Source organism: Colossoma macropomum, unplaced genomic scaffold (assembly GCF_904425465.1).
Source record: "Colossoma macropomum unplaced genomic scaffold, Colossoma_macropomum, whole genome shotgun sequence".
Taxonomy (NCBI): domain Eukaryota; kingdom Metazoa; phylum Chordata; class Actinopteri; order Characiformes; family Serrasalmidae; genus Colossoma; species Colossoma macropomum.
This window is the reverse complement of record NW_023494806.1, coordinates 23,210,539-23,235,115: the sequence shown is the minus strand read 5'-3', so window position 1 is coordinate 23,235,115 and position 24,577 is coordinate 23,210,539. Positions and strand designations below refer to the sequence as shown.

Here is a 24,577-nt window from a genome sequence, read left to right as displayed (position 1 = left end):
GTCTTGTTACAAAAATGGTAATAGCACATTAGAGTCATAATTAAACTTTTAGTACTTTTACTTTCGATACTTAAGTACATTTGAAGGCAAATATCTTTACTCAAGTGCATGTCTAAAGGGAGGAACTTCTCCTTTTACTGGAGTAGTATTTTACCTTGGGTATCTCTACTTTAACTCAAGTACATGATTTGTGTACTTCGTCCACCTCTGTATACAGTTGCTGTAAACGAATCTGAGTAACCCACATCTGGAAGTGCTGAGTCAGCTGAGCGCTAAATGAGGCTCTGTGCCTTTAAACCGCTCTCGCGCACTCGCGCGTCTACGTCACGCCGCGTGACGCGTTGCTTGAAGTTTTTCTGTGTTTTGGAAGAAGAAAAAACGAAACAGCTGAGGAAAGGAAATCTGGTCGCTGTTGTTTCCTGCACTTTCTGCAGCTCCTGGTTACAGTGGGCGTTGCAGTGCGCTGAGAGCCACAGAGTGAAATTTCGAAGGCGCAGTGAGAAAAACAGCGGAGCTGAGCTGCAGCTGAGAGAGAGAGAGAGAAACGGTCACATGAGTGAGTTGTAACGGAAGATGGCGGAGCCCGACGCAAACCCGCCGGACCCGAAGCTCACTGAAGTTTCCCAAAGTTTAACAGCACAGAGCCCGCTGGGACTCGGCCCGCTCCGCTTTGAAGACAACAACGGCCATTTGGCCAGCAGTCCGGACGAGTCGTTCGCCCCAACCTCGGTCATTTACTTCAAGGAAGCCCTGAGTTCTGCTAACGTACAGTTTGCGAGGAAAGGCTCGCCTGTTCCAGCGCCTGTTTCAGTGCAGTATGAGTTTCACATCGAGAGGAGCAAGAAGCCGAAGAGTGAGTGTTTCACATGACTATAAATGTGTAAAACTAGTGTTATCACACATAAACTGAGTGCTTTTGCAGTGCTTGCCAGCTGGTTGTTTACGCGGAGCTAGCTGCCCTCAGTGCAGCGCTGGATTAGGTTTCAATGTCAGCGACTGACTCGTAAAGGAATCGTTTCACTGAATCGAACTAATACTGATACTGCACAATGCTTGTGTTACAGCAGGTGTGGCCAGTCCTGGTCCTGGAGATCTGCCACCCTGCAAATTATAGTTCCACCCCTAATCTAACACACCTTAACCAGTAATGAAGGCCTTCGGGGGCCTCTTCGTTTCAGAGTCAGGTGTGTTGGATCTGAACTCTTCAGGGTGGTAGATCTCCAGGTTCAGGATTGAGTGCCCCTGTGTTACAGGCTTAACGTTTCTACTAAAGGTTCACATAATAAACGTTAATATTTTACACCTATACAGTCACAGTGTAAGAGACCCCACTGTAACACAAAGAGCAGACTCCTTGGATTTGCATAAATTTCTCTCTGTAGCTGGCTTCCCCTTTCTGTAGTCTTGTTTGTTTTGTGTGCATGAAGCCCTGCGAGTCGAGTCTGGCTTCATTAGTGGGTACATGTCATGAACATGACATGAATCCAAAGCCATTGCTCATCAGTTTACCTGACTCATTTCAATGAATTCTGTAAGCGAGTTCTGTTGATTTAAAGGGGAATTCCACTGATTTTTCAAAATATCTACATAATTCAGTGGTTGAGATAAAAACAAAGTCATTCGATTTGATGTAAAGTGATTCATTTGCAGAGAAAATTACAGACTGATCTCTTTACTGTGGTTGTGATGAGAACTAGGAGTCCCAGTGTCTGCCACACAAATACAGCCATTTTATGTACTATTCAAAAACACCAGAGAACTTATACATGGCTTCTAAATTTTTTTTGAAACACTGATGATGGTAAAATAATGGTCAATCAAATAAGTTTTCTTTAGGGACTATTTTGCTTTAGAACACCCTCTATGTATCCCTTCCCCATGAATAGATTAAAATAAGTTGTTTACATTTGTTTTAGACCAAAACTTTATTACAAAACTACTGCAACACAATGTCTCAGGCTTCAGGCAATATATTCATAATCATTTCTTGTAATACTTTTCTGTGAGGGAACTTTTAGAGGTGTTAAACTCTTTAGATGTCTGGTTCCTATCACCACCACTGTGAACAATTCTGACTCGGTAAGTTTCTCTGTAACAGAACATTTCATACCAAACCACTCGAAATGGTTTTGTTTTTAATTTTGAAAAATCAGTGGAGTTCCCCTTTAATTGGCAGTTCAAAAGAATCAGTTCAGTATACTGAATCGAACTTCCTATTACTGTCAACCAATGTGTCTGTGAGTCATTTGGTATAAATATGTGTGGGATGTACATCTCTTGGATAAAGACATTTGGCTATGAATAAAAACTGAGTATCTAGAGTTTGTCTGTGCTGTGCATGCTGCCACCTTGAAATGGTACTTGCAAGTGATCCACAATAAATGGCCTAAAGAAAAAATATAAAGTTTGGGGGCAAATGTTTAACTCGGTCAACTTAACAGCAGTTCTGACTAGTGCCAGTAGATTCTACTGCTGCAGTTATGCCCATCCCAACCAGGGAGTGAGAGACAGCACGTAATCTTGTGGCAAATGTGTCATCTACATAAGCTGCCCCCAGACACAGGTGTTTCAGCTGCGGTCAGCTTAGTTTCATATGTACCTTCTATGTCTTTTTTTCACCATCCCAAAGACTTACCCTGCAGGCCAAACCTCAGCAACATAGAATTATGACAATTACAAAAGGCCATTTATTGTGGATCACTTGCAAGTACCATTTCAAGGTGGCAGAATGCAGTATATTTTATATTTTTACATTTTAACGCAAGTTCAGACCATAATGTGTAGTGCATATGCAGAAAAACGCTAAAACCTAATAGAGTGATCATTATGTACACATGACATGGCTAAACTGGACATGGCTTTTGGTAATCATTTACACTGCTCTGTGTAAATATTTAACATTTACTCAGTAGACACTTTTATCCAGAGTGGTTCCCAGGCCTAGATGAATGTACACTTAAGACTGTGGTTGGTATAGCAGTGGCATTCCTGCCTGGAATTGTGTTGCCACTCTTCATTGTGTGGCGATAGTGTCATCTACTAAATTCCTTTTGTGTTGTTGGAAAGAATGGACATGCCCAGCTCCAGTAACTGTACATTCATTGGTGTTCATTGGCCAAAAATAGGACACTGAATTATTAGTTGTAATTATGGGCTGTAATTCCAGTTTTGTAAGTAGTGAGGATGCACCAGTGGTCTTTGATCCCACTCACAATGGGTTTATTAAGTTGAATTGGGCAAGTTGGAGCAATAAAGACCCAAAAATGTGGAGTGCTTGGAGGCCCCATATTTTAAGCATAGATGCCAGCCTGTTAAAATAGGATATACAAAAAACACTAAACCATTGGTAACTCCAAAAAAATGGTTTTTCATGATGAATGCTTGAAAAAAAGAAGTTTTGTGATTGAAAGAATTTTTACATCTTAGATATTTGTTTCTGAACTAGATAATGCTCTCAGTCTAAATTGTGCTGGATTATATTTTTTTTAATGGTAGGGACCCGTTATTGCTGTCCTTTAACACCTTTCATTGCTTAAAGACAAGTGCTGTGCTGATTGTGTTGGAAGACTTTGGAACTTTGAGTTTTTGCCCTGTCTGGCTGTTGCTGTGGAATGCATTTGAGGGAGATTGTGAAATGTAATGAGTTGATTATATTGATTATGCTACACGTGCAAAACTTTGCATTCATATTTGCTGGCAAATAACTATGTGTCAGGATAGCTCTCATCAGTGCATGTAGTCATATTCAGTGCTATGTAAAAAGCATAAACTAATCCCAGATTAACATTCATTCAGTTTGACAAATATGGGTTCAGATTGGGACTGAATTTATTTGTTGCAGGAGAGCAGTTTCTGTTGATACTACTGGAGACATTTCGTTTATACACTTATCTAGTCATTATCTAGATTTATACAGCTTTTTTTGCTAGTAGTGGGGAACTTATACAGTGTTTGTGCAAGAAGCAGTATATCTGATATCAGTATATTTTGCTCAGGGAATTTGACCAGTCAGTTAACAAATTTACAAATTCATGCCATGGTTTCTTTTAATCTACAGAAGTGCACAATAGCCATTCATTTGTGTTTTGACAGAATTGCAACCACTGAGCTTTATGTGACAGAATTCATCTCCACTGAAAATGTTCACATTGATCTTATGGATTTGTTCAGTCAGGTCAGCAATGTTCAAAGAAATGTGATAATATGGCATTTACATTTCTGTATGTCTGTGTGTGTGTGTGTGTGTGTGTGTTTGTGTGTGTGTTAGCTTATGCATTTTGTTTTTTTTGATAGCTTAAACAATTTTAATGATTGTAAGACTGATTTTCCATCTTCCATCAAAAGTTTTCCATTTGAAAGAAACATTATGTTGAGTTTTATATTGATTTGGTCTTGGCATTGCTGAGAATGTTGACTTAATCAGTTGAGGGTGACCGTTTACATGGTTTTCTTCTTCAAAGAATTTTCTTTGCATTTGCATGAAATTGGAAAGGCTTTATAGGATGTGTAAACTTTTTATAAGCAGGTTGGTTATCCATGTAATAGAACTCTCAATGGTCACATCTCTAAAAACGTCTCTGAGAAATATAAGGAAAGTGAGTTTACACAGAAACGTTTAATGTTTAGAAACTTCTTGGTGCTGTTTTGGTTAATATTATGGATATTGTTTGTGTTTCACATCATAAGAGCATAGAGACATAATGTAGATGCAGTGGCCCTTTTATATACTATTGACCAAACTTTATAGTATTAAAATTAGAATAACTGGAAAGAATAAAATGTGAAAAAGCACTATTCAGTACTATTCAGAAGGGATTAGTTTTCAGTGGGGAGAGGCAGGTTTACCACAGGACGTCTGTAATGTTTATGGCCAATTCACAAGGGATAAGAAATCTTCGTGTAAGTAACAGAAATTGGAGTGGCTGCTTGATTTACAGACTGCCTTTACTAAAGAGATGAGTACAAAACATTTAATTTAGCTGTTGTTCTGTTTACCCCAACCATACATTTTGCTGTCTTAGGAGGGTGAATTGTGTCCACCATTGTCATTAGCTTGGGAAGTCTACATAATCGCACAAAATCAAACATTTTTTTTCTGTAATTTTTATAGATTTAATGTTCTGAAATGTATGCTTGAGGTAGGACAGTGCATATCAGCTTGGTTTTAGGCAGAGGGAACACAAGTAAATGCGTCAAGTGCCTCCATACTTAAGAAACTGCTTTTCACAGGATGTAACAGTGTTTTTACTGACATGTCGATTTTCACAGGGTTAATATAGGGCTATTTCTGTGGTTTGTTTTTTAGAAGGTAAAAGGCAGCCAGAATCTTTACTGAGGCGGGAGCATGCAGTCCTTAAATATGACTGACATGGTGCATTTGGAAGGGACTAAAATAACTGAGAAATGGTGGAAGAAATTGTATTACCCTGCTTTGTCATATAAAAAATCCTTTCTGAATAGCACTGTAGTTTTTAAGACAATAGAATGAGGTGATTTGTGTAGTGTGATTGTTTACCTATTATTTTAGTGTATAAGATGCTTCTGCACTAGCTTTGTTTTGTTTTTTAGGTTCTGAGTGGTGTCAGTAGCATAAAGCAAAAGCATATTTCTTTATTCCAATATGCGCATAAAATGAGCACACCCACTTTTGTACTGGAGTGCCATGTGCATAAATGATTGGTATTATTGTTATTTTATATTTTTATCATTGTTATTTTAGATCATTTTGATAATACATCCCCATTTTTAAAACAGTTGGGATGCTATGCAAAATGTTAATAAAAACAGAATGCAATGATGTGCAAATCATTTAAACCCTATATTTAATAAAAATAGTACAGAGACAACATAGCAAGTGTTGAAACTGACAAATTGTGTTGTTTTTGAAAAATATATGCCCATTTTGAATTTGATGCCAGCAACATATTTCAAAAAAGTTGGGACAGGGGCCACAAAAGACTGCTAAAGTTGTGTAATGCTAAAAAAAAAAAAACACCTGCTGGTTAATTGGCAACAGGTCAGTAACATGATTGGGTATAAAAAGAGCATCCCAGAGTCCCCTGATTCTTTCAGAAGTGAAGATGATAATAAAGGGTTCACCACTCTGTGATCAAATAGCAATGTCAAATTTCATCATCTACAGTACATTATATCATTTTATCAAGATTCAGAGAATCCGGAGAAATAGGAGCAAAGGAGGAACAAAGACGAAAACCATTGTTGGCTGGCTGTGATCTTCAGGCATTCAGGTGACACTGCAATGAAAACAGACATGATTCTTTAGTGGAAATCACTGCATGGGTTCAGGAACACTTCCGAAAACCACTGTCTGTGAACACCGAACACTTTATCACTGCTTCCACAAATGCAAGTTAAAACTCTACCATGCAAAGAAGAAACCATAAATAAACAGGAACTAGAAACACCGCTTCTCATTTAACATGGACTGAGAAGAAGTGGAAAAGTGTTCTGTGGTCAGATGAATCAAAATTTGAAGTTCTTTTTGGAAATCGTAGACGTTTTAGCCTGCCTCCAGGCTAAGGACCACCCAGCTTTGTTATCAGTGCACAATTCAAAAGCAGGCATCCATGATTGTGCGAGGCGTATTAGTGCACATGGTATGGGTGAGTTGCACATGTGTGAAGACACTGTTAATGCTGAATGACATATAAAGGTTTTTCAACATATACTGCCATCCTGATGATGTCTTTTTTTAGAGAAGGCCTTGCTTAATTCAGCAAGACGATGCCAAACTACATTCTGCATGTATTACAACAGCATGACTTTATAGTAAGAGTCTGGGTGCTAAACTGGCCAGAAAAACATTTGGCGCATTATGAAACGAAAAGTGTGACAGAGGATACCCAGAACAGCTGATTACCTGAAATCCTATATCAAGCAAGAATGGGATAACATTTCACTTTCAAAACTACAGCAGTCGGTCTCCAGTTACCAAATGCTTACAGAGTGTTATTAAAAGAAGAGGTGATGCAGCACAGCGGTAAACATGCCACAATGTCCCAACTTTTTGGAACGTGTTGCTGGCATCAAATTCAAAATGGGAATAAAATTTCTCAGTTTCGTTGTTTAGTATGTTGTCTTTGTACTATTTTCAGTTAAATAAAGAATTTACATAATTTGCATATTATTGCATTCTACTTTAATTTACATTTTGCACAGTGTCCCGACTCTTTTGGAAACGGTTGAAGTTTTGGTTAGTAAACTGCTAAGCAGGCTTTTTTTCCTGATTGTTAAGCCTGTACACTCAAATTAAGATACACCAAAGATATAATTACTGAATAACAAAACTGTTGGTGAAAGTTGCGGTCGGATTTGACTGTATGCAGCTTTAATGAATAAGGGCCAATCTCTCAGAAAATGACAATTTATTGGTGGTTAGTTTGCTCATTAGGTGAGTTTTACAGTGGACAAAAAATGAAAAATTTGATCAGTCACATAACTTTATTCCCTTCACATTTGCTTATTTATTTGGCAAATGTTTTTTCATCCTAATTTATATCTTTTTTTTCTACCAGCAAAGTTATCCACCTCAAGCAAGCATACAAACTGTTATGCGAAGATTGGTGATTCTATTTGACATTTACCAAGTCCTTTTTCATTCTATATGCCAGAACTGAACTGTTGGTAAAATAGACTTTATAACTGGAGAGTTTTATCGCAATAAATCTGTTCTCTAATGCTTGAACCCCCAATCTTGAACCAGAAAATGCATTCTGTTTACAGTGGCCACAATCAAGGCTTGATTAGTAGAGCCTGTGTCCCTCTCTCAGGCAGCCTCTCTGAGCCAAGAGAAGTGGATCACGGATGAGCACACTCCTGCATCAGCCCGGCCTCTAGGGAATAAATCTCTCTACGCTTGCACCATCTGCTCACGTGACTCCCACAATCCTGCTCAGCATCACAGCGGCCATCTTGGTCAACACCCACTTGATTGCAGTGCGCACAGCCAATCCAGCTTATTCAGAACGGGGGCTGTGTAGGAGGAGGAGGAGAGAGAGAGAGAGAGAGAGAGAACGATTGGGATTGTAGCTTGGCCACTCATCCTCGCGCAACATCTCAATCCTCTGAGCTTGGTGAGCCGGACCGGAGGACAGGGCAGCCTTTATTCATACGGTGGATTTTCTCCTCATTCATTTGCTTTGGGGGGGAGTTGAGGGGAGTGACAAGAAGAATTCCATCGTTTCGCAGTTCTCTTGGTGGCTGCTGTTTGCCTTTCATTGCCCTGCCCTATTTTGTCCCATTGTTTTCCTTTTCTCTTTTCTTCCCCCTTTCTTTCCATTGTGCTTGCGAGGACCACTGGCAGGAGCTTAAGTGGAATTTTATTCCCCTCCCCCTCTTGATCGGCATCCTGCCCTGCGTTTGGTGAGGGCCGCCATCGCTGGCAGTGTTGTTGTTGTCGTCTCTCTGCTAGCAGCTGAGTCACCATGTCTGATCTGACGCCCCAGAGCGAGGCCCCCACCCCCACCACGGACAAGATCACGCAGGCCGCCCGGGAGACCATCTATCTCTGCAACTTTCGCGTGTCTGTGGATGGCGAGTGGCTGTGCCTGCGCGAGCTGAACGACATCTCGCTCACGCCTGACCCCGAGCCAGCCCATGAAGGTAGGTGCTGGGCCGCACTGGCCGAGCCCTCCACCATCATGCTGCCAGCGTTCCCACAAGCCTGCTTGGAATTGTAGTTTTTAGGGAGTTTTGAGTGGAGACTGTTTTTTCAATTTAGTCCTGCTGTAAGTGGAGGATGCTTGTTTGTCAATTAAGGCGTGTCAGCCAGAGGCCCTGGAAGAAAAAGATTAATGCTGTATTTAGTCAAAGATACGTTTTGTCGAGGATGCAGTCAAGAATTTGATATGTATTTAACCGTGGTGGGAAAAAAACATCACTTTTCATTTAGTTCCTTTTGTGTCCAGTCTCGTCTATTCCTATATCCCTTATGTTGTGTTGACTGCTACATTTTACAGTGTCTTGAGATGCTTAAAGCTTTAGTCCTTTTTGGCTTAAGACTGAATACAACATAATTTAGCACTGGCAAACTGTACACTGTCCTGTTGTTTTCAATAAATCTTCTGGAAATTGTGGTCATGTTGATTAAATTAAGCAACACTCCAGTTCTGTTATAAATAGAAAACTCTCTAAATGCATTACAGTGGAAAACCTTCAGCTCTGTCCTGTTACCTTTTTGTTGGTAATTCATCTGGCAAACATTATTTGAAAGCTGAGACCTATATGCAAATACATGATAAATATTTACATTTATATTCCTATTTCTCTTTACCTAGCTGTGAAAGCCTATTTACTAGTGTTTGTTGTTTTGACACTATTTTGGCCAGTGCTTTAAGTGAACAAATAAGCTGTTTTGTTTTCTCTAGAGCTATCTTGTTCTCTCTTGAGAAAAGCAACTTGTAAATTGGGTTGCGGTGTGTTAGGCACTGTTGCACTGTGTTGTACACTAATATTTTTATTACTAATTTGTTGTAAACCTGGCCAGATTTGTGTGGCTAGATAAGCTAACAGGCATCTCTTGTAAAAGCAAACATGAATCCAAATAAGAATGAAAGGATCGGATTCCATATCGCTGAAAAAGTGGATACTTACTGGATATGAAGAGGGAGATCTCTATACATAGTAAGGACTGATGCCAGAGCTCAAACAAATCATTGACGCTGCACTCAGTACTATCAGTTCATCCCAGGAGAGTCAAGATCCACACAGCCACGTTAGCATGAAATGATGAGAATCTGACAGCAGTGCTGTTACCCTGGAGACGAGGATGGGTCTGCCACTCAGCATGTTATTGTGTTGAGTCGTGATCAGTTCCCATAGGAAAAGATGTGGCCCATGGGCCCAGAGTAGATTACAGCATCTGCTCTTCTAGGTAATGCATTATTCCTGTAGATGCAGGAAGCAGAACTGGCTTCATACTGTAAGAGATAAAGTGATGTGATGTTTGTTTGAGTGTGTGCTTTTCTTTTCCTTCTTTCTAAGTACCCTAATAGAGTGCCTTCTGTTTTGATTTTCCTTTGACACTTGCTAAATCAGTTGTTTGCATTTTGAAGTGATAACACCTTCAAACATTACTGTTTCTTCCAAGGTTGTCCTCATAGACATGTGAGACCATGACCAAAGTCAGTTTGCATTTGCGCATGGTACATCATTCAGTAAGTCACTTTTAATAGTTCGCTGTACACTGGCAGTTATGTGTGTGGACAGCCTGTGCTACTGTGTGTAGCGCCTGTCTTAATGCATTTGACTCAGCACTTCCCCACGGAGAGCCTTTCACGGTTAGATTATACACATAATCCACACAGTAGGGCCATTTGCCTAGTGAATATGTATGAAAGCAGTGTTATTTCCAGTGGTGTGGAGATGGAACTGGAATATTAAATTCTTCCTTGGGGCATTCAGTTGGACAAATACTGGTTTCGGTTGAGGCAAGATAAGTGTTCTCTGCACAGATGAGCAAAACACTGAGCTTCTTGACACTCTGGTTTTTTATTTTAAGCCAGTTTTATTTTCACAATATTGATTCACACTACATCCTTAAAAATGAGATCCAGTGGTTCGTCAGTAAAGGCAATGGAAATATGTACACATTATGTCCAAGAACCATTTGAATGCAACAGTGGTTCGCTGCATGTTTGAATGATTCTTCTCTATGATGGAGAACAAAATGCAGCAAATTTGATAGGCTTCATATAACTAGGATACAACCGTTTTAGACTGTAGGCAGCCATTAAATTCAGGGTAGCAGTGATTTAATCTGAAACAGTTCTACTGTGGGGCGTGTTCCTGGCTCACTGAGTTAGTTGTTTCACTGCTTTCTTGATGTTTGAATCCATAAAACTGCCACTAAGGGGAGAGCTTGTAGAAGGTCTGGCTTGCATTTTACAACTGTTCATTTCTTTTATTTGTGGTGGCAGTGGTGGCTGGGCAAAAGCGATAAACGTTTAGGCTTTATGAGACTTTGTCAGTTGCATTTGTGGCTGATTCAAGATTAACTGCTGGAGTGTAAAATGAGATTTTAGGTAATGCCAACAAATAAATTTGGAAAGAGTTTTTCCAAATTACTTTTAAATTTTACAGTTATTCATGTAGATTATAGTAATGATACTAAAGCCTGAATAATCATATTAATAAGAGCTTCATGGCCATGTCTTAGCTGCAAAGTCTTCTGGGAGCATTGCTTCTTGTAGTTGCTTTAGTCTACACCAATGATAAGCATGAAACACATGAAACAACAATTTTTGTTTGTTTGTTTTTTTTTGTTTGTTTTTGTTTTTTTCTTTTTCATTGCCCTTTGCAAAGATTCATGGGAGGATTTCACAGAATTGATGGAACAAATGCAAATGCTTGATGAGTTTAAAGGTGCGTATGGCGGCATCGCTTTCTCCCATCACTCTCACCTCAGGCACCATCCAGCCATAACAGCTGTTTTAAGTGGCCATCCAGCCCTGCCCTTTTCACACAATAGCTGCAGCCCCTCTCAACAGCACACCGCACGGCTACTCTGAAGGCTGATGTTCACTGGTCGTCTCTGTCATGCTTGTTTTCCGTCTCGCATTGCTTTTTTTTATGTTTCTATTTCTGTTCTCGTTCCTCTTTCGGTCATAGGTGCCCTGCTTTGTAGTTATTGTAACTTGTAGCTGTTTCGCTAGCTAGATGAACTTATTCTGTTTGTATGTCTTTTTTTTTCCAGATTCTGTCCCTCTGTCTTTCTCTCCATCTGCCCCACCTTGTTCTCTCTGGCTGTTTTTTCCTGGCACTTGCATGGTGTTTTAGACATTTCGCACTCACTCCATTTCCTTGTAAATCTGCACCTTAAATTAGTTCCTGCAGTGCTGAGAAGTTGGTTCTATTGTTTTGTCACAAGAAATCTATTCTCACCTTATTTGACCCTCAGTGCTTTAGTGCTGCCTTATGGAGAAGTAGGCTGTCACTTTGATTTAGAGTAGCATAAAAACAAATGCTAAAATAAGATCTTTTGACGTTGTCACAGCCCGATTACCACTACACTAAAATTATATAAAATGAGCTTTTATATCCTGTGTTAGTAATTTTCATGCGTAGAATTGTGAAGAATGAGTTTCCTGTTTCTAAATGCCTGATATGTTTTTTTCTGTCACACATACAGACGAACTAATGAGACTTTTTTGAATTAGTGTTTTATGGAAGTGCTCTGCAATGATGGGTTAATTAGACTCAGAAACATTACTTTTTTCTCCTTCAGTCTTCTAGACAGTGCAAGCACCTCTTTTTAAAAGACAAACAATGCAAGAAAATATACGTTCATATGTGTCATTTTAGCATAATGTAAAAGGGGACCACTTCAGAAATAATGCACTTTTTTAAGCACACAATTAAACTGGGATTATTTTGTGGCAGTTACAGATGTTGTGAATGAGGTCAGAAATTGTCGTTATATACTATAGGTTTCTTGTGCCTTGAAAGCCAGGTTCCTACATTTGGTTTGACTATTAATTGAGTTGAAGTTGGTTAAAACCTTTTAAAACTTACCATGGTAAGTGACTTACATATTTGATATAAAGTACTCAATAATACTGAAGTTAGGCTTATTTTTACTATTTTCCATGCTGTGAAGCTGCCTTGTGACCATAGGAATGAGGATATTCAGAAGCTCCTAGTTGATTTGGGTGTGCATTGCCAAGTATCACACTCACATTACATTGGAACCAAAATGACTGATGAATAAAAAAGGGTAATTTGTTCATTGTTTTTGAGACCTGAATCAAATTGTATGGTTTTCAGAAGGGAAGGACCACCTGTGTGGTAATAAAAATTCACCATCTCTCTAAACATAGGCAAAGTCTTAGACAGTAGTGCCTTATAATGTGGTGTGTGATCTTTCATGTGCCCTCAGATCCTAAGGACCCAATCGCCATCGAGAGGCTTAACCTGATGAACATGGCCAAGCTGAGCATTAAGGGTCTGATTGAGTCTGCACTAAACCTGGGCCGAACTCTGGACTCGGACTATGCTCCGTTGCAGCAGTTTTTCGTAGTGATGGAGCACTGCCTGAAGCATGGACTCAAAAGTATGCACCAGATTGCATTGTTTCAATTTCCTCTTTCTGCTTTGTGCATCCAGTGTCCTCATTTGGTGACCCCTTTGTCCCAATTCTTCATGTATTAAAGCTAAGAAGACATTCCTTGGTCAGAACAAGTCCTTTTGGGGCCCCCTGGAGCTAGTGGAGAAGTTGACTCCGGAAGCTGGTGAGATCACAGCCAGCGTCAAAGACCTTCCAGGGCTCAAGTAAGACAAGTCAATCCTTCAGTCAACCTGAGCATGGTTTCCTCTTGGATGTTTTACATGCTTTCTGATTCAGAACCGTTTCCTTCTATTAGAACTCCTTTGGGAAGAGGCAGAGCATGGCTGCGATTGGCCTTAATGCAGAAGAAGCTCTCGGACTACATGAAGACCATCATCAACAGAAAGGACCTTTTAAGGTTGGTCCAAAGGAACAAATGATAAGATGCTGTTATTTTAACAGTTTTTTTGCTCTTCTAAAGGAGGTCCTAGACATGCTGCTTTTGGTCTTTCCTTTAGTGAGTTCTATGAGCCCAATGCTTTGATGATGGAAGAAGAAGGAGCAGTAATTGCAGGACTGTTGGTGGGGCTGAATGTCATTGATGCAAACTTGTGTATGAAAGGAGAAGACCTGGACTCTCAGGTACAGTAATACGTTTATTTTAAAAGATTGTTACTGATTAGATGAAGTAACTTGTTAAACTCTACTGTTTATTTGCACATACTCTTAGCCTCAGTCGCCTTACCTCTCGGAAATGAAGCAACTGATATCTTTTGCACACAAAGCCGACCTCAGATGCATTGTGATTGGCTATCCACGTGTCCATGTCTGTGCACTTCCGTGGCATTTGGATACTAAATTCTAGTAAGGAATAGGAAACAGCTTGCTGCACAGGACATTCTTATAGTAAAACTAGCTTTTTAGAGCAAGATATACACAGACCAGCCACCTCATTAAGTACATCTCCTTGTATCTACACTCATTGTCCATTTTATCCGGTCATTTACCTGGTAGGTACACTTTGTAGTTCTACAATTACAGATATATTTTTTGCATAATTTTTTTTAGCCCCCTTTCACCCTGTTCTTCAGTGGTCAAGAACCACCAGGACCACCACAGAGCAGGTATTATATTGGTGGTGCATCATTCTGAGCACTGCGGTGACACTGCTGTGGTGGTGGTGTGTTGGTTGCGCTGGTATGAGTGGATCAGATACAGCAGTGCTGCTGGAGTTTTTTTCGAACATTGTCGACTCAGTGTCCACTCTATTAGATATAACTGCCTTTTTGGTCCACCTTGTAGATGTAAAGTCAGAGACGATAGCTCATCTGTTGCTGCACAGTTTGTGTTTGTCATTTTCTAGTCCTTCATCTGTGGTCACAGAATGCTGCCCACAGGATGCTGTTAGCTTGATGTTTTTGATTGGTGGACTATTCTCAGTCCAGCAGTTACATTGAGGTGTTTAACCCCTTAGCATTCCAGGTTTATTTCAAACAAATACTTATTATTCAGTAACTACAGGGAATTTTACAGGGACTGGTGAGAATAATCCACCACCCAAATAATACCTGCTCTGTGGTGGTCCTGTGGGAGTCCTGACAATTGAAGAACAGGATGAAGTGGGACTAACAAAGAATGCAGAGAAACAGATGAACTACAGTCTGTATAGTAAGCTTGTAAAATGGACACAGGGTACAAGAAGGTGTTCCTAATGAAATTACCAGTCGGGGTGTATTGTTAGGATTTTCACAGTCGCCTGATTGGTCAAACAGCCTCTTCCTGACAAGATAAGCCATTCTTTGCCATGTTACCCGGTGAAAAGCAGCATACTCTCATCCAATAGACAGATGTCCGGCGAGCAAGACTAAATTGGCCATGACAACAATTTGGAGATAACCAATAACTGAGTGTGTTTAGTTGGTGATTCGGTAACCAAGCCATCAAAATACCAGTCCTAAAACAGAAACGTTTAATGCCATTATAGAACACCTGATATACACACACTTAAGAACGCATACATGAACTGAATTCTGTATTAGTGCTCCAAAATATAGTTCCTTCTATAGACCATGGAACATAGTACTGATAAGTGGGGGCCAAACTGCACTATACATACCTTACATAAGAATTTGGTTTTGTTTGAACCAAGAGCTGACAACTATAATATGCTCATGACGATATGACCAAATACCAAAACGTTGAAGAAATTACTGGAATATACAATACACAAGCACCTGAGCACCTGTTTTTAGCTGCGTGATTTTAGTAGTCCTGTCTCATGGAGCTAGTTGCCATTTGCACCTTCTTATGTACAGTTCAAAAATGTTCCTCAGGTTGAATGATAAGCTCAGTTGTTCAGATCTGAACTGTTGTCTATTTGAAATAAAGGGTATTAATGTGTTTTTAACCAATAGCATGGTTTGAACATAGGTGTCAGTTGATGGTTAACCAGTAATCATTTACATCCCCTGTTCTGTGGCATTTCTGCAGGTTGGGGTGATAGATTTTTCTATGTATCTCAAAGATGGAGGGCACAGCAGCAAAAGCACAGAGGGGTGAGTTGATATTCATTGTACCTTGTAATTTTCCTTTACCAAGTTCTTGAAGGGTGTCTACATAGCACATTCATAACATCTTATATAAACGCTTCATAACATGTTCATGAACATTTAAATCAACATTTATAAAGTGTACATGTTTTACATGACATTAATATGAACTACTATGTCATTTTAAAGAGAGACATTTTTATTTTGGCCATAGTTTTGCCACTATTCATGAGGTTCTGAGCAGTTCTTAACTTTTTTGTGATTTTCCCCAGTGATGGACAAATCACTGCTATCCTTGACCAGAAAAATTACGTTGAGGAACTAAACAGACATTTAAGGTACAGTCGTTTCTCCAGATATGACTGCTTCCTGTTGTGTGTTCCTGATTTCTGGCTTACATGAAGATGATGATTAATCTCATGCCACACATTCTTCCCCTTTCACAGTGCTTCTGTTAATAACCTACAAGCCAAAGTGGATGCACTTGAGAAATCAAACACAAAACTAACAGAGGAGGTAATAATGTAGTTTTAAATATAAATGTATATCGTTGCTGTCCAAAGAAAATCTCCAAAATGGTAACTTTAGAGTAAGGTGACAGGAGGAAGTTTAGTCTCCTCAGCTGTAAATCTATTTTATTCTGAGACTTTGTCTTATGCCATTTTGATGTGAACAGAGATTGGCATGTATTGTGGTGTTGCCACCAACTACATCTCTGGTCTCATGTCACAGCTTGCAGTTGCGAACAACAGAATCATCACTTTACAAGAGGAGGTGGAGAGGGTGAAAGAAGAGAGCTCTTACCTTGTGGAGTCTAGTCGCAAGGTACACTAGCTTTTACTTCATATTTGTTACGTGGCGGGTTTTTGCACGCACGCTCATGCACACATGCACATACAGTGGAGACAGTGTTCCTGTCTGTATATTCCTTAGCACATGTACAGATTTTGCATGCCAAAAGTAACAGAACAGTCTAACTTTAACTGACTTTACACAGTTTTATTAAATGGGGGATTTCGAAGATTTAAATATCCAGCTGCATGACTGAGGGGATTTCTGTTTGTTTTTTCAAGGCATCAAGACCAGAAGGAACTGCAGACGGCCAAGTACTTGGAGAGACTCGAAAACAGCTCAAAGAGGAGACCCAGCTCCGACTGGTCAGTCTCATATGAGTGTGTCTATGTGTTGCAGAGATGGGTTGTGGGGGGAAGTATGTCTTTTTTTTTATCCAGTTTGTACTTTAATAATTTGGTGAAAAATCAAATTTACTTCAAATTTGAGATTACTTAACAACGAACATGCTTTGGGGGAAGTGTGTGACTGTCATTCAGTTTGCATGATGCTAATTAGTGATGTATATAGTGATGTATACATTAGTCTTGTAGCTCCAGTACAAAATTAAAAAAAACAAATGCTGATTTTTGCTGATCAACTACATTTGGTATGAGGGGGAAAAAGTGTGAATTTCAGTTTTGAGAAACATTTAAGAGGTTTACATTTGAGCAGTTGTTGATGGTGTTGAGTTGAGAAGAAAACTATGCACTCGCACTAAATAGCATTTGATTATTTGTAGGATGTGGAGAAAGAGCTGGAAGTGCAGATAGGGATGAGACAGGAGATGGAGCTGTCCATGAAGATGCTGGAGAAGGACATCTGTGAGAAACATGACGCGCTGGTGGAGCTCAGACAGCAGCTAGATGATCTGCGCAGACTTAACCATGAGCTCTCCCACAAGTCACAGGTAATAAAGGTTGATTACAGCAATATGTGCATTTGATGGCATGTGTCCACTTGTACTTTTTGTGAGCGCATTCCACAGCCCCCAGATCTCTCAGCTTACCACGGTTAGGCATTTCTGTGCTGTTTTTATTGGGTGAATTAAGAAAAAGGCAGGAACCGTAGGAACCAACCTTACAATGACAATAAAATGTAGACCTATGTTTCTCATAATTAGGAGTTATGTTTAAAAATAGATATTTTAATATTTTGCTAAACTTCAAAAAAGAAAGATTGTCATTGTTTCCACTCTTTGCACTGCGAGACAGTTTACTTGTGCTGGATTGGCTAAGCGCAGTGCGTGACTGGACTCATTTGGATAAAGTAGAAATTTACTGAGCTCTCCACTGAAATTAATAGGATGCTGCACGGCTAGTGGATGCGTACTGTTAGATCGTATTACCACAATTTATGCCATGCCTGTTAAGATCCTTACCACACCAGAGTGGTGTTTGCTAAATGGGTTCTCTGCGTGTATGTGCATTATCTACAGAGCTCAGAGGCCAGTGTGAAACAGAAGAATGAAATCATCATTCGCTTGGAAGACAAAACTAATCAGATGGCAGCCACTATCAAACAACTGGAGAACAGGTAATGACTCACATGCGTTAACGCTGCATGAACTAACAAACACACATACTGTCATCGTTGAGAGAGTTATTCTGAGCACAGCCATTGTACACATTTTGATTAAAGGACAGTCAGAATGGTTTGATGTGAAATGGTTTACTGTAGAGAAACTCACTGACTCAGATTTCTTTGCAGTGGTGGTGATAGGAGCCAGGGGTTGTGATGTTTACAACACAAACATAGCCATTTTGTTTATCATCTAAAATGACAAGTGAACCTGCACTTGTCTTCAGAATTTTTGTATGTATATGTTTATATGTATGTGTTGATACTGATAAATAGTGGTAAATCTGGGGGAAAAATGTTTTGGTCTCACAAAGCCCTGCATGTGCTTCTCCATAAATGATAAATGGATATAAAAAGCCAAAACTACCCTAAATCAATCCCCCCCAGGCATCAGGCAAGGCATTTGTGCCTGCCTTATGTAATAGTTTTCTGTGGTGGAGTTTTATAGGCATTAAACTTATTGGACATATGGATCGCCACCACTGTGAACAATTCTGAATCAGTAAATTTCTCTAGAACAGAGCGTTTCATGTCAAATCACTCTGAATGACTTTGTTTACATCTCAATGACTTAATTATCCAGACTTTTTGTTTTCAAATTATTTTTATATTTTAAAGATGCTGCAATACTAATTCAGCCTCAATACAGATGTTATTGGAGGACTAATCTCCTCTTGGCTTTTTCGAGTTCTTGATTATCCTTTACTCTTTCACTCTGCAAGTGCTACGGTTCTTTCCCAAAATAACTCCTCTCTACTGCCTGTTTCTTGTTATTTTCTTCTGTCTTTTCATTTTGCATCCCTTCCACATCTTCCTTTCTCCTCCTCTCCATTACTTTGGCCAGCGAGAAAGACGTGATCAAACAAGCACGAAACTTGAATTCAGCCGCAGGAAAACTGCTGCAAAAGCAACAATAAATCGTTTGCAAACAACAAATAATAGTTTCATCAATACAGATCCTAAATTTGACTTTGCATATTATAGAAACAGTTAGGGTATTTATTTTATATTGGGTTTCAGATCTGTCGCAGTTCCTTTCTCACATGGACTACCATTTTTTTGCCTATACTTTGAATAGCATACTCTAAACCAGCTCTCCTCTCTCTAGTCTCTCCATCTTCGTGTTTTACAAGGTACAAAATGCAGCCGTTTCAGAAAGTGTGAGAAAGGCTCAAGATCTGCATTGACTTTTGGCTTTTGTGTTGGTTTTGGAAAGCTTTGGGCCAGCAGTTTATATATAGGCAATGGTAACAAAGCAGTGCATATCTCTTGTATCTCTAATGTATCTTCATACTCTTTGACAGACCAATTGGCAGGATGTTATAAAAGATTGTTACTGTGCAAAGCCTTTGGCCATGGAAAGCATAGCTCAGTTCAACATACAGAAATACATGTAATTCAGAAATGATGCCAGTTAAGCAAAAATAAAAAATCCCAACATGTGCAGGATGGTATGAAATGAAAAATGTTCTTTTGCCAAAATTATGCTTCGAAATCATGCTTTGAGTTAAAAACTTTTCAATACTGTAAATTGTACCAAGCATCCTAAGTGAAATGGACCTGCATAAGCCCTGACACAAGCTCAAGGCCATCCAATGTGATGAGTGTGCTTAAATAGACTCCCGTTTAAGATATTATGCAACTGACTCTAAATCGAAAGCGTATACTCAGGAGGTTTTGGTTGCAGTTTTCTGTTTGGTGAAAGATCATGTGCCTGAATTACATTAAAGCGCAATTTAAACTGAGGTCTGAAATGGCTGCTGAGAAGCGTGAGGTGGTAGTCGATGCCAAATGTGAAAGCCACAGTCTTGTGAAAGCCCAAAAATAAATTCTTTTAAGGTTTGGATGGAGGAGGTTATCCTCTAAATTGCAATGGAATGATGAAAAGTGTATGTGGACTTTAACAATAGATGTAAACTGTAGTACAGTAGCATAATAAAACAACAAAAAAACAAGCACCTGGACTTCCTTGCTTTCTTTAGCATCCATGTAGCTTCTGCATTGGCCATTTTCCATCTCTCTACTTGAAGACTTTTTTTGTATTTACTTTTTTACTATTCAGTTTTGTTTTACTATTTAGTTCTCTCAGTTTTTTACTTTGATCTTTACATTATTGATTCTCCTCCCTACCATTTGCTTTTTAGTTTTTTCATTTTTTACCTCATTAAGTTCATCTGGCTCAACTCCAGATCTAAGCAGGCGGAGAAGCAGAGGGACCTGGCCGAGGAGGCTAACAGGCTCTTCAAGCAGGAGTTTGGGGACAAGATTGAGAGTCTGCAGCAACAGGTGGAGCAGTTACGAAAGCAGAGGTATTTAGTGTTCCAGCACCTAAATATCAGCTCAGGGACATGACCGCCATTTATTTATTTATTTGTTTGTTTGTTTTGTTTCATTGACTTTTGGTTTGATAATCTTGACCTAATGCTAATTGTGCTGATAGTTTATTTTGAATAAATAGCTTTCAGGACTACTTTCTTTTTTTCTTCAGAATGCTGTCATGGTACAGTTAACATTTATGGCCACTAGGGAGCAGCAGAAATGTGCCTCCTATTCTTTACAAAGTGCATTATTTTAAAAGTCCCTAGTCTATCCAGTGCACTTCTGAAATCTCACATTGCACCACAATAGGTAGTACCCAGAAGATGTACTGTAGCAGGTACAGAATAGTCATAACATAGAACACATTTCAACCCTTTTCTGTGCTCAGCTGCCCTTCTCCAAATTATTCACAGCAGAAGTATTTGAGTAAGTAAAGTCACTCTTTTGTACATTTTCAGACTCCTGTGGTACATGTCCACTGTCCACGCGTGTTCATCATTAGAAATTTCACTTCCATTCATTTTCAACGGGAAGGAGTGAAAAAATCTGTAACTGTGGGACAGCGAGTGGTGCAAAGTGTTGATTTGATTTTAACTTAATGCAAATCACACACAGCAGCCTTAAAGAGCTGACCAATCAGGCAGAAGCAACTGTCCATTGTCCGTCCACAAGGAGGATGTTGCTACATAGTTCAATCTGAACAACACGGACGAAAAGTTAATAACAGCTGTGTCCAGGTTCCCCATTTTGTCCAATCTAAAACTAAAACAAAGACAAAAGTAAAAGAAATACCCTGTAACAGAAAGTCTCTGACATTGTTGGTGTTCCTGGTGAGTTAAAAGACTGATTACAGCTATAGCAGGCTAATAAATATTTTTTTCATGAATTGATAATCTATGTGGTTCAGGTTGGATTTGAAAAGATCGGATTTGTGTGTCCACACGGCTCTGTTGGAACTGATCTGTGGATTTATGCCACTTTAACTTGGTAATGTGAACGTAATCTTAGTTTATGAGAGTAGCCTACGAAGAAAATTTATTTCAAAAATGTATTTGAAATCCACGACCAACTGACAGGTCCATTTGCATTATTGACGGACACAGCCCTCAAGGGACAAGGCGATAGCGAAGGAAAAAGAAGGAAAATTCTACGCCACGTGCAATGAACCACGTACTGTTATGATGTTCAGGTTACTAGTGAGTTTGCAATGCTGTTAATGCGACGGAATGTGACAGAATGATGAGCATATTATGTAGTGTACAGAACAGCATCGTAATCTTAGTCAGAAAAATCGCTGTTAGGTATTGCCCCCCAAATCGTTCAGCCCTACACAAGATAAAACTCATCTTGTGTTTGTTATGCACGTCTGAATCACAGAATTAAAGATACTGAATAGTGTGTGTATTTTGGGGACAGGACCAGTTTGGAGCAGGAGCTGAGGAAGGAGAGGGAGCGGCGAGGAGGCCAGCAATCTGACGCTGTGCTGGGGAGAACACCCCCACAGAGAGACGTGAGGCAGCAAGTGGAGGAGATCAAAAAAGTATCCACTTCTTTTTGCATCCGGATTTAGACTTTCACTGATGCTTATTGAGACATTAGACAGCCATTAAGGATGACGTGTTGCTCTTTTAGTGAAGTCATGTTTTCCATGCAGGAACTGGAAGCAGTCAAAAAAGAGAACGACACACTCCGAAATGTGCTGGAAGAGAAAACGAGTCTGAGCTCAAGTTTGTAAGTTACATCTTTGCTGTTATTCAAAACAGAACAATACATATTTAAAGACTGCAGATCATCTGAACGACGTGTCTGAAGCTACACAAAGGGCAATGAACACTTTATCTTTCTTTTTCTAGGTCACTTTCACATGAAGAAGAGCAAGTACGTCACATTTATTAGCACATAAAAGAAACAAAGTGCACTACACCCTTTAATACATGTTGTGCTGGTGGGGTAAAGTCCCTGCTTGTCTAAAGACCTCACCCAGCTTGACCTTTTTGTTCTATTTTAATACATTTAAAACGTGTACTGTATGCATATAACAAAACACTATCAGTACGTAATCAGAAAATCAGCATACTGAATGTTCCTGTATGTAGTAAGAATTCACAATATTTTCTGTTTAATAGGATCGGTCTCACGAGCCGGAGCCTTCTGTCTGCCAAATGTGCGAATGTCCAGAATCTCTAACCAGGACTAAGGTACGAGTTATTTGGATTCAGGGAGGTCCCAAAAAGAAATTCTATACAGAAAAAGTCACAAATTACTTTAATATGAACAATATAAACAGTTACTTTGAGTGACTCAAAGGGAAAGACGGAAGCTCCACATTATTTACTGCATTGGTCACATTTGTCCTGTAAGGGTTTGATTTTTCTTGTTCATCTGGGTGTTAAATTTCAGACCACCTTTTTGCTCCTTTGGCCAAGAATAGATTTAATTCTTAAGCCTTAGTCATACCCAGCTGTTGCCTATTTTCTTTGCCAGGGCACATCAAAATGTGTGTTGTTTTATTTTACTATTGTTCACTCTCTCCCTCCCCCCAAGGGGGTATCTGCACCTGTGTTTTCATGTGGTCAAGTGAAATCTGAACCGTATCTGATCACCCAAAATGCATGTTGATGCAATGTTGATGTTAGCTAGTTAACTCTTTTTTTTTTAAAACTGTGGCAGACAGGAAACATCATGTTGACTAGGGGCAGTTTCTTTTTATATTTTATATTCAGAAAGACAGCACAGCTCAACCTCTTGTTTTCTATTGGCTCATCCTTCTGAGGTTTGCAAATTCCCAGGTTGAAAGTTCATCTTGATGAACTGCTTCCACTACTGGGAGCATGTTTCCACTTCCAGGTGAATTGGCTTTTTCACCAGACAAATTTTACTCACGTTCAGTATGACTGTGGCTTTATTTAGACAAAAACGTGTATGGATAACACTTTAAACTCTATAGGCCTGCTTATGGATCGAGACGTTCCTTTTTTATGCTCATAACTACATACTTTTACCTTTTAGTAGTTTCATAAAAGTTACTGTGTAATTCATCGTCCCCCCATTTGTTTAGGCAGGGCTCACTACATGCATCTGACGAGTACATTTCTCCTTCTAATGCAGTGAATGGTTATGTGGATCTTGTCTTGCTCTGCCATTCCAGCGCGAGTGCAAGAACTGCAGAGGAGTGTTCTGTGAAAGCTGTATCGCCAATGAGCTCCCCCTGCCCTCTTCCATCAACCCAGAACATGTGTGTAACACATGCTACTCCACCTTACTGCAGCAGTACGCCTCAACCCCCTCAACTCCTTCCTGAGTCACCTGCCTATGGACATTTATATCAGTAAAGGTTATTAATAACTGGAAGACCCCAGACTTCAATATCATATTTTGAACCTTTAACCAGTAACGGCCGCACAAGTGGCTTCTTCTTTGTGATGCTTGCTGAAAAGGGATAGTTTTAAGGGCTTTGTGTGACTTAACTGAGTCTTCTATCTTGCTTAAATTCAGTATCAGTTAGGAGATGAGTGATGTTGTCCACTGAGTGGACTTGTACTACTTGAATTGTGTATTTTTTTTTTCTTTTTCTGTTTCTGATTCATATGGTTTTCATTAAGAGATGACTACAATCATTCGCTGACACCAAGACAGTTACTTTCTGGCTACTGTCCAGGATGAAAGATAATATTTAATACTTCCGATGATTTTTAAACTGTATTTTAAACAGTGCAATTTGAACACATTGCAATTATGCCATTGAGCTGGCACCATGCACTAGGGTTTTAACAGTGTGGAGCTGCCTTACTCAGTTACTTGGTGAACATAATCATAGCTGACATTTTATTGAGCCAAAGCATTAGAGTTTACATGCCATTTTCAAGTGCATCACATTTGTTGGTTTCTTTTTATTATAACTTTTTAAAGTAAAAACTTTTTTGTGCTGAATCATCTCTACATATTTATCAACCGTGGGAGCTGAGACCACAATTATAATGATCTATCATGCTGAAAGAATGTAATTTGGTTTGCTAAACTTTAATGTACTTACTTGGGTATTATAGCTCCTCAATAAAGATTCACTTTAAATGGATTAGCTTATTTGCACAAACCTCTTACACTGTGAACAGTTTCCAATATGTGTTGAATATTCACAGTACAAAGTAACAAACAGGTATGTCTGTTTCATTCGTTACAAGCTGCCATCACTGATGAATTGAGTAATCCATTCCAAATAATCCAACTAATGACA

The 24,577-nt window shown here is 39.4% G+C and overlaps 1 protein-coding gene across 5 annotated transcripts; it reads left to right on the top strand.

Annotated features, from left to right (window-relative positions):
- Positions 1–325: 325 nt before the first annotated feature.
- On the top strand, positions 326–24,418 carry rufy3 (RUN and FYVE domain containing 3). Of its 5 annotated transcripts, none has more exons than XM_036597868.1 (18): positions 326–853; positions 12,896–13,069; positions 13,170–13,287; positions 13,380–13,481; positions 13,582–13,705; positions 15,554–15,618; positions 15,885–15,950; positions 16,059–16,128; positions 16,345–16,437; positions 16,686–16,769; positions 17,186–17,353; positions 17,882–17,979; positions 20,214–20,333; positions 21,760–21,883; positions 21,998–22,074; positions 22,197–22,221; positions 22,470–22,541; positions 23,492–24,418. In XM_036597868.1, exons 1-18 carry the CDS (start codon positions 574–576, stop codon positions 23,642–23,644), a joined length of 2,013 nt encoding a protein of 670 aa, XP_036453761.1. In that variant the 5' UTR covers positions 326–573; the 3' UTR covers positions 23,645–24,418. The 5 variants fall into 5 exon arrangements, with proteins under 5 accessions (XP_036453761.1, XP_036453763.1, XP_036453764.1 ...); XM_036597870.1 differs by having other exon boundaries at positions 23,452–24,418; XM_036597869.1 differs by lacking the exon at positions 326–853 and adding an exon at positions 7,950–8,622.
- Positions 24,419–24,577: the final 159 nt, after the last annotated feature.

Excerpts from the sequence above, each read along its gene's own strand:
- rufy3 (XM_036597868.1), top strand. The coding sequence starts at position 574 with ATGGCGGAGCCCGACGCAAACCCGCCGGACCCGAAGCTCACTGAAGTT. Across the intron at positions 16,129-16,344 it reads ACACAAAACTAACAGAGGAG|CTTGCAGTTGCGAACAACAG; the intron begins GTAATAATGTAG and ends CTCATGTCACAG. Across the intron at positions 16,438-16,685 it reads TTGTGGAGTCTAGTCGCAAG|GCATCAAGACCAGAAGGAAC; the intron begins GTACACTAGCTT and ends TGTTTTTTCAAG.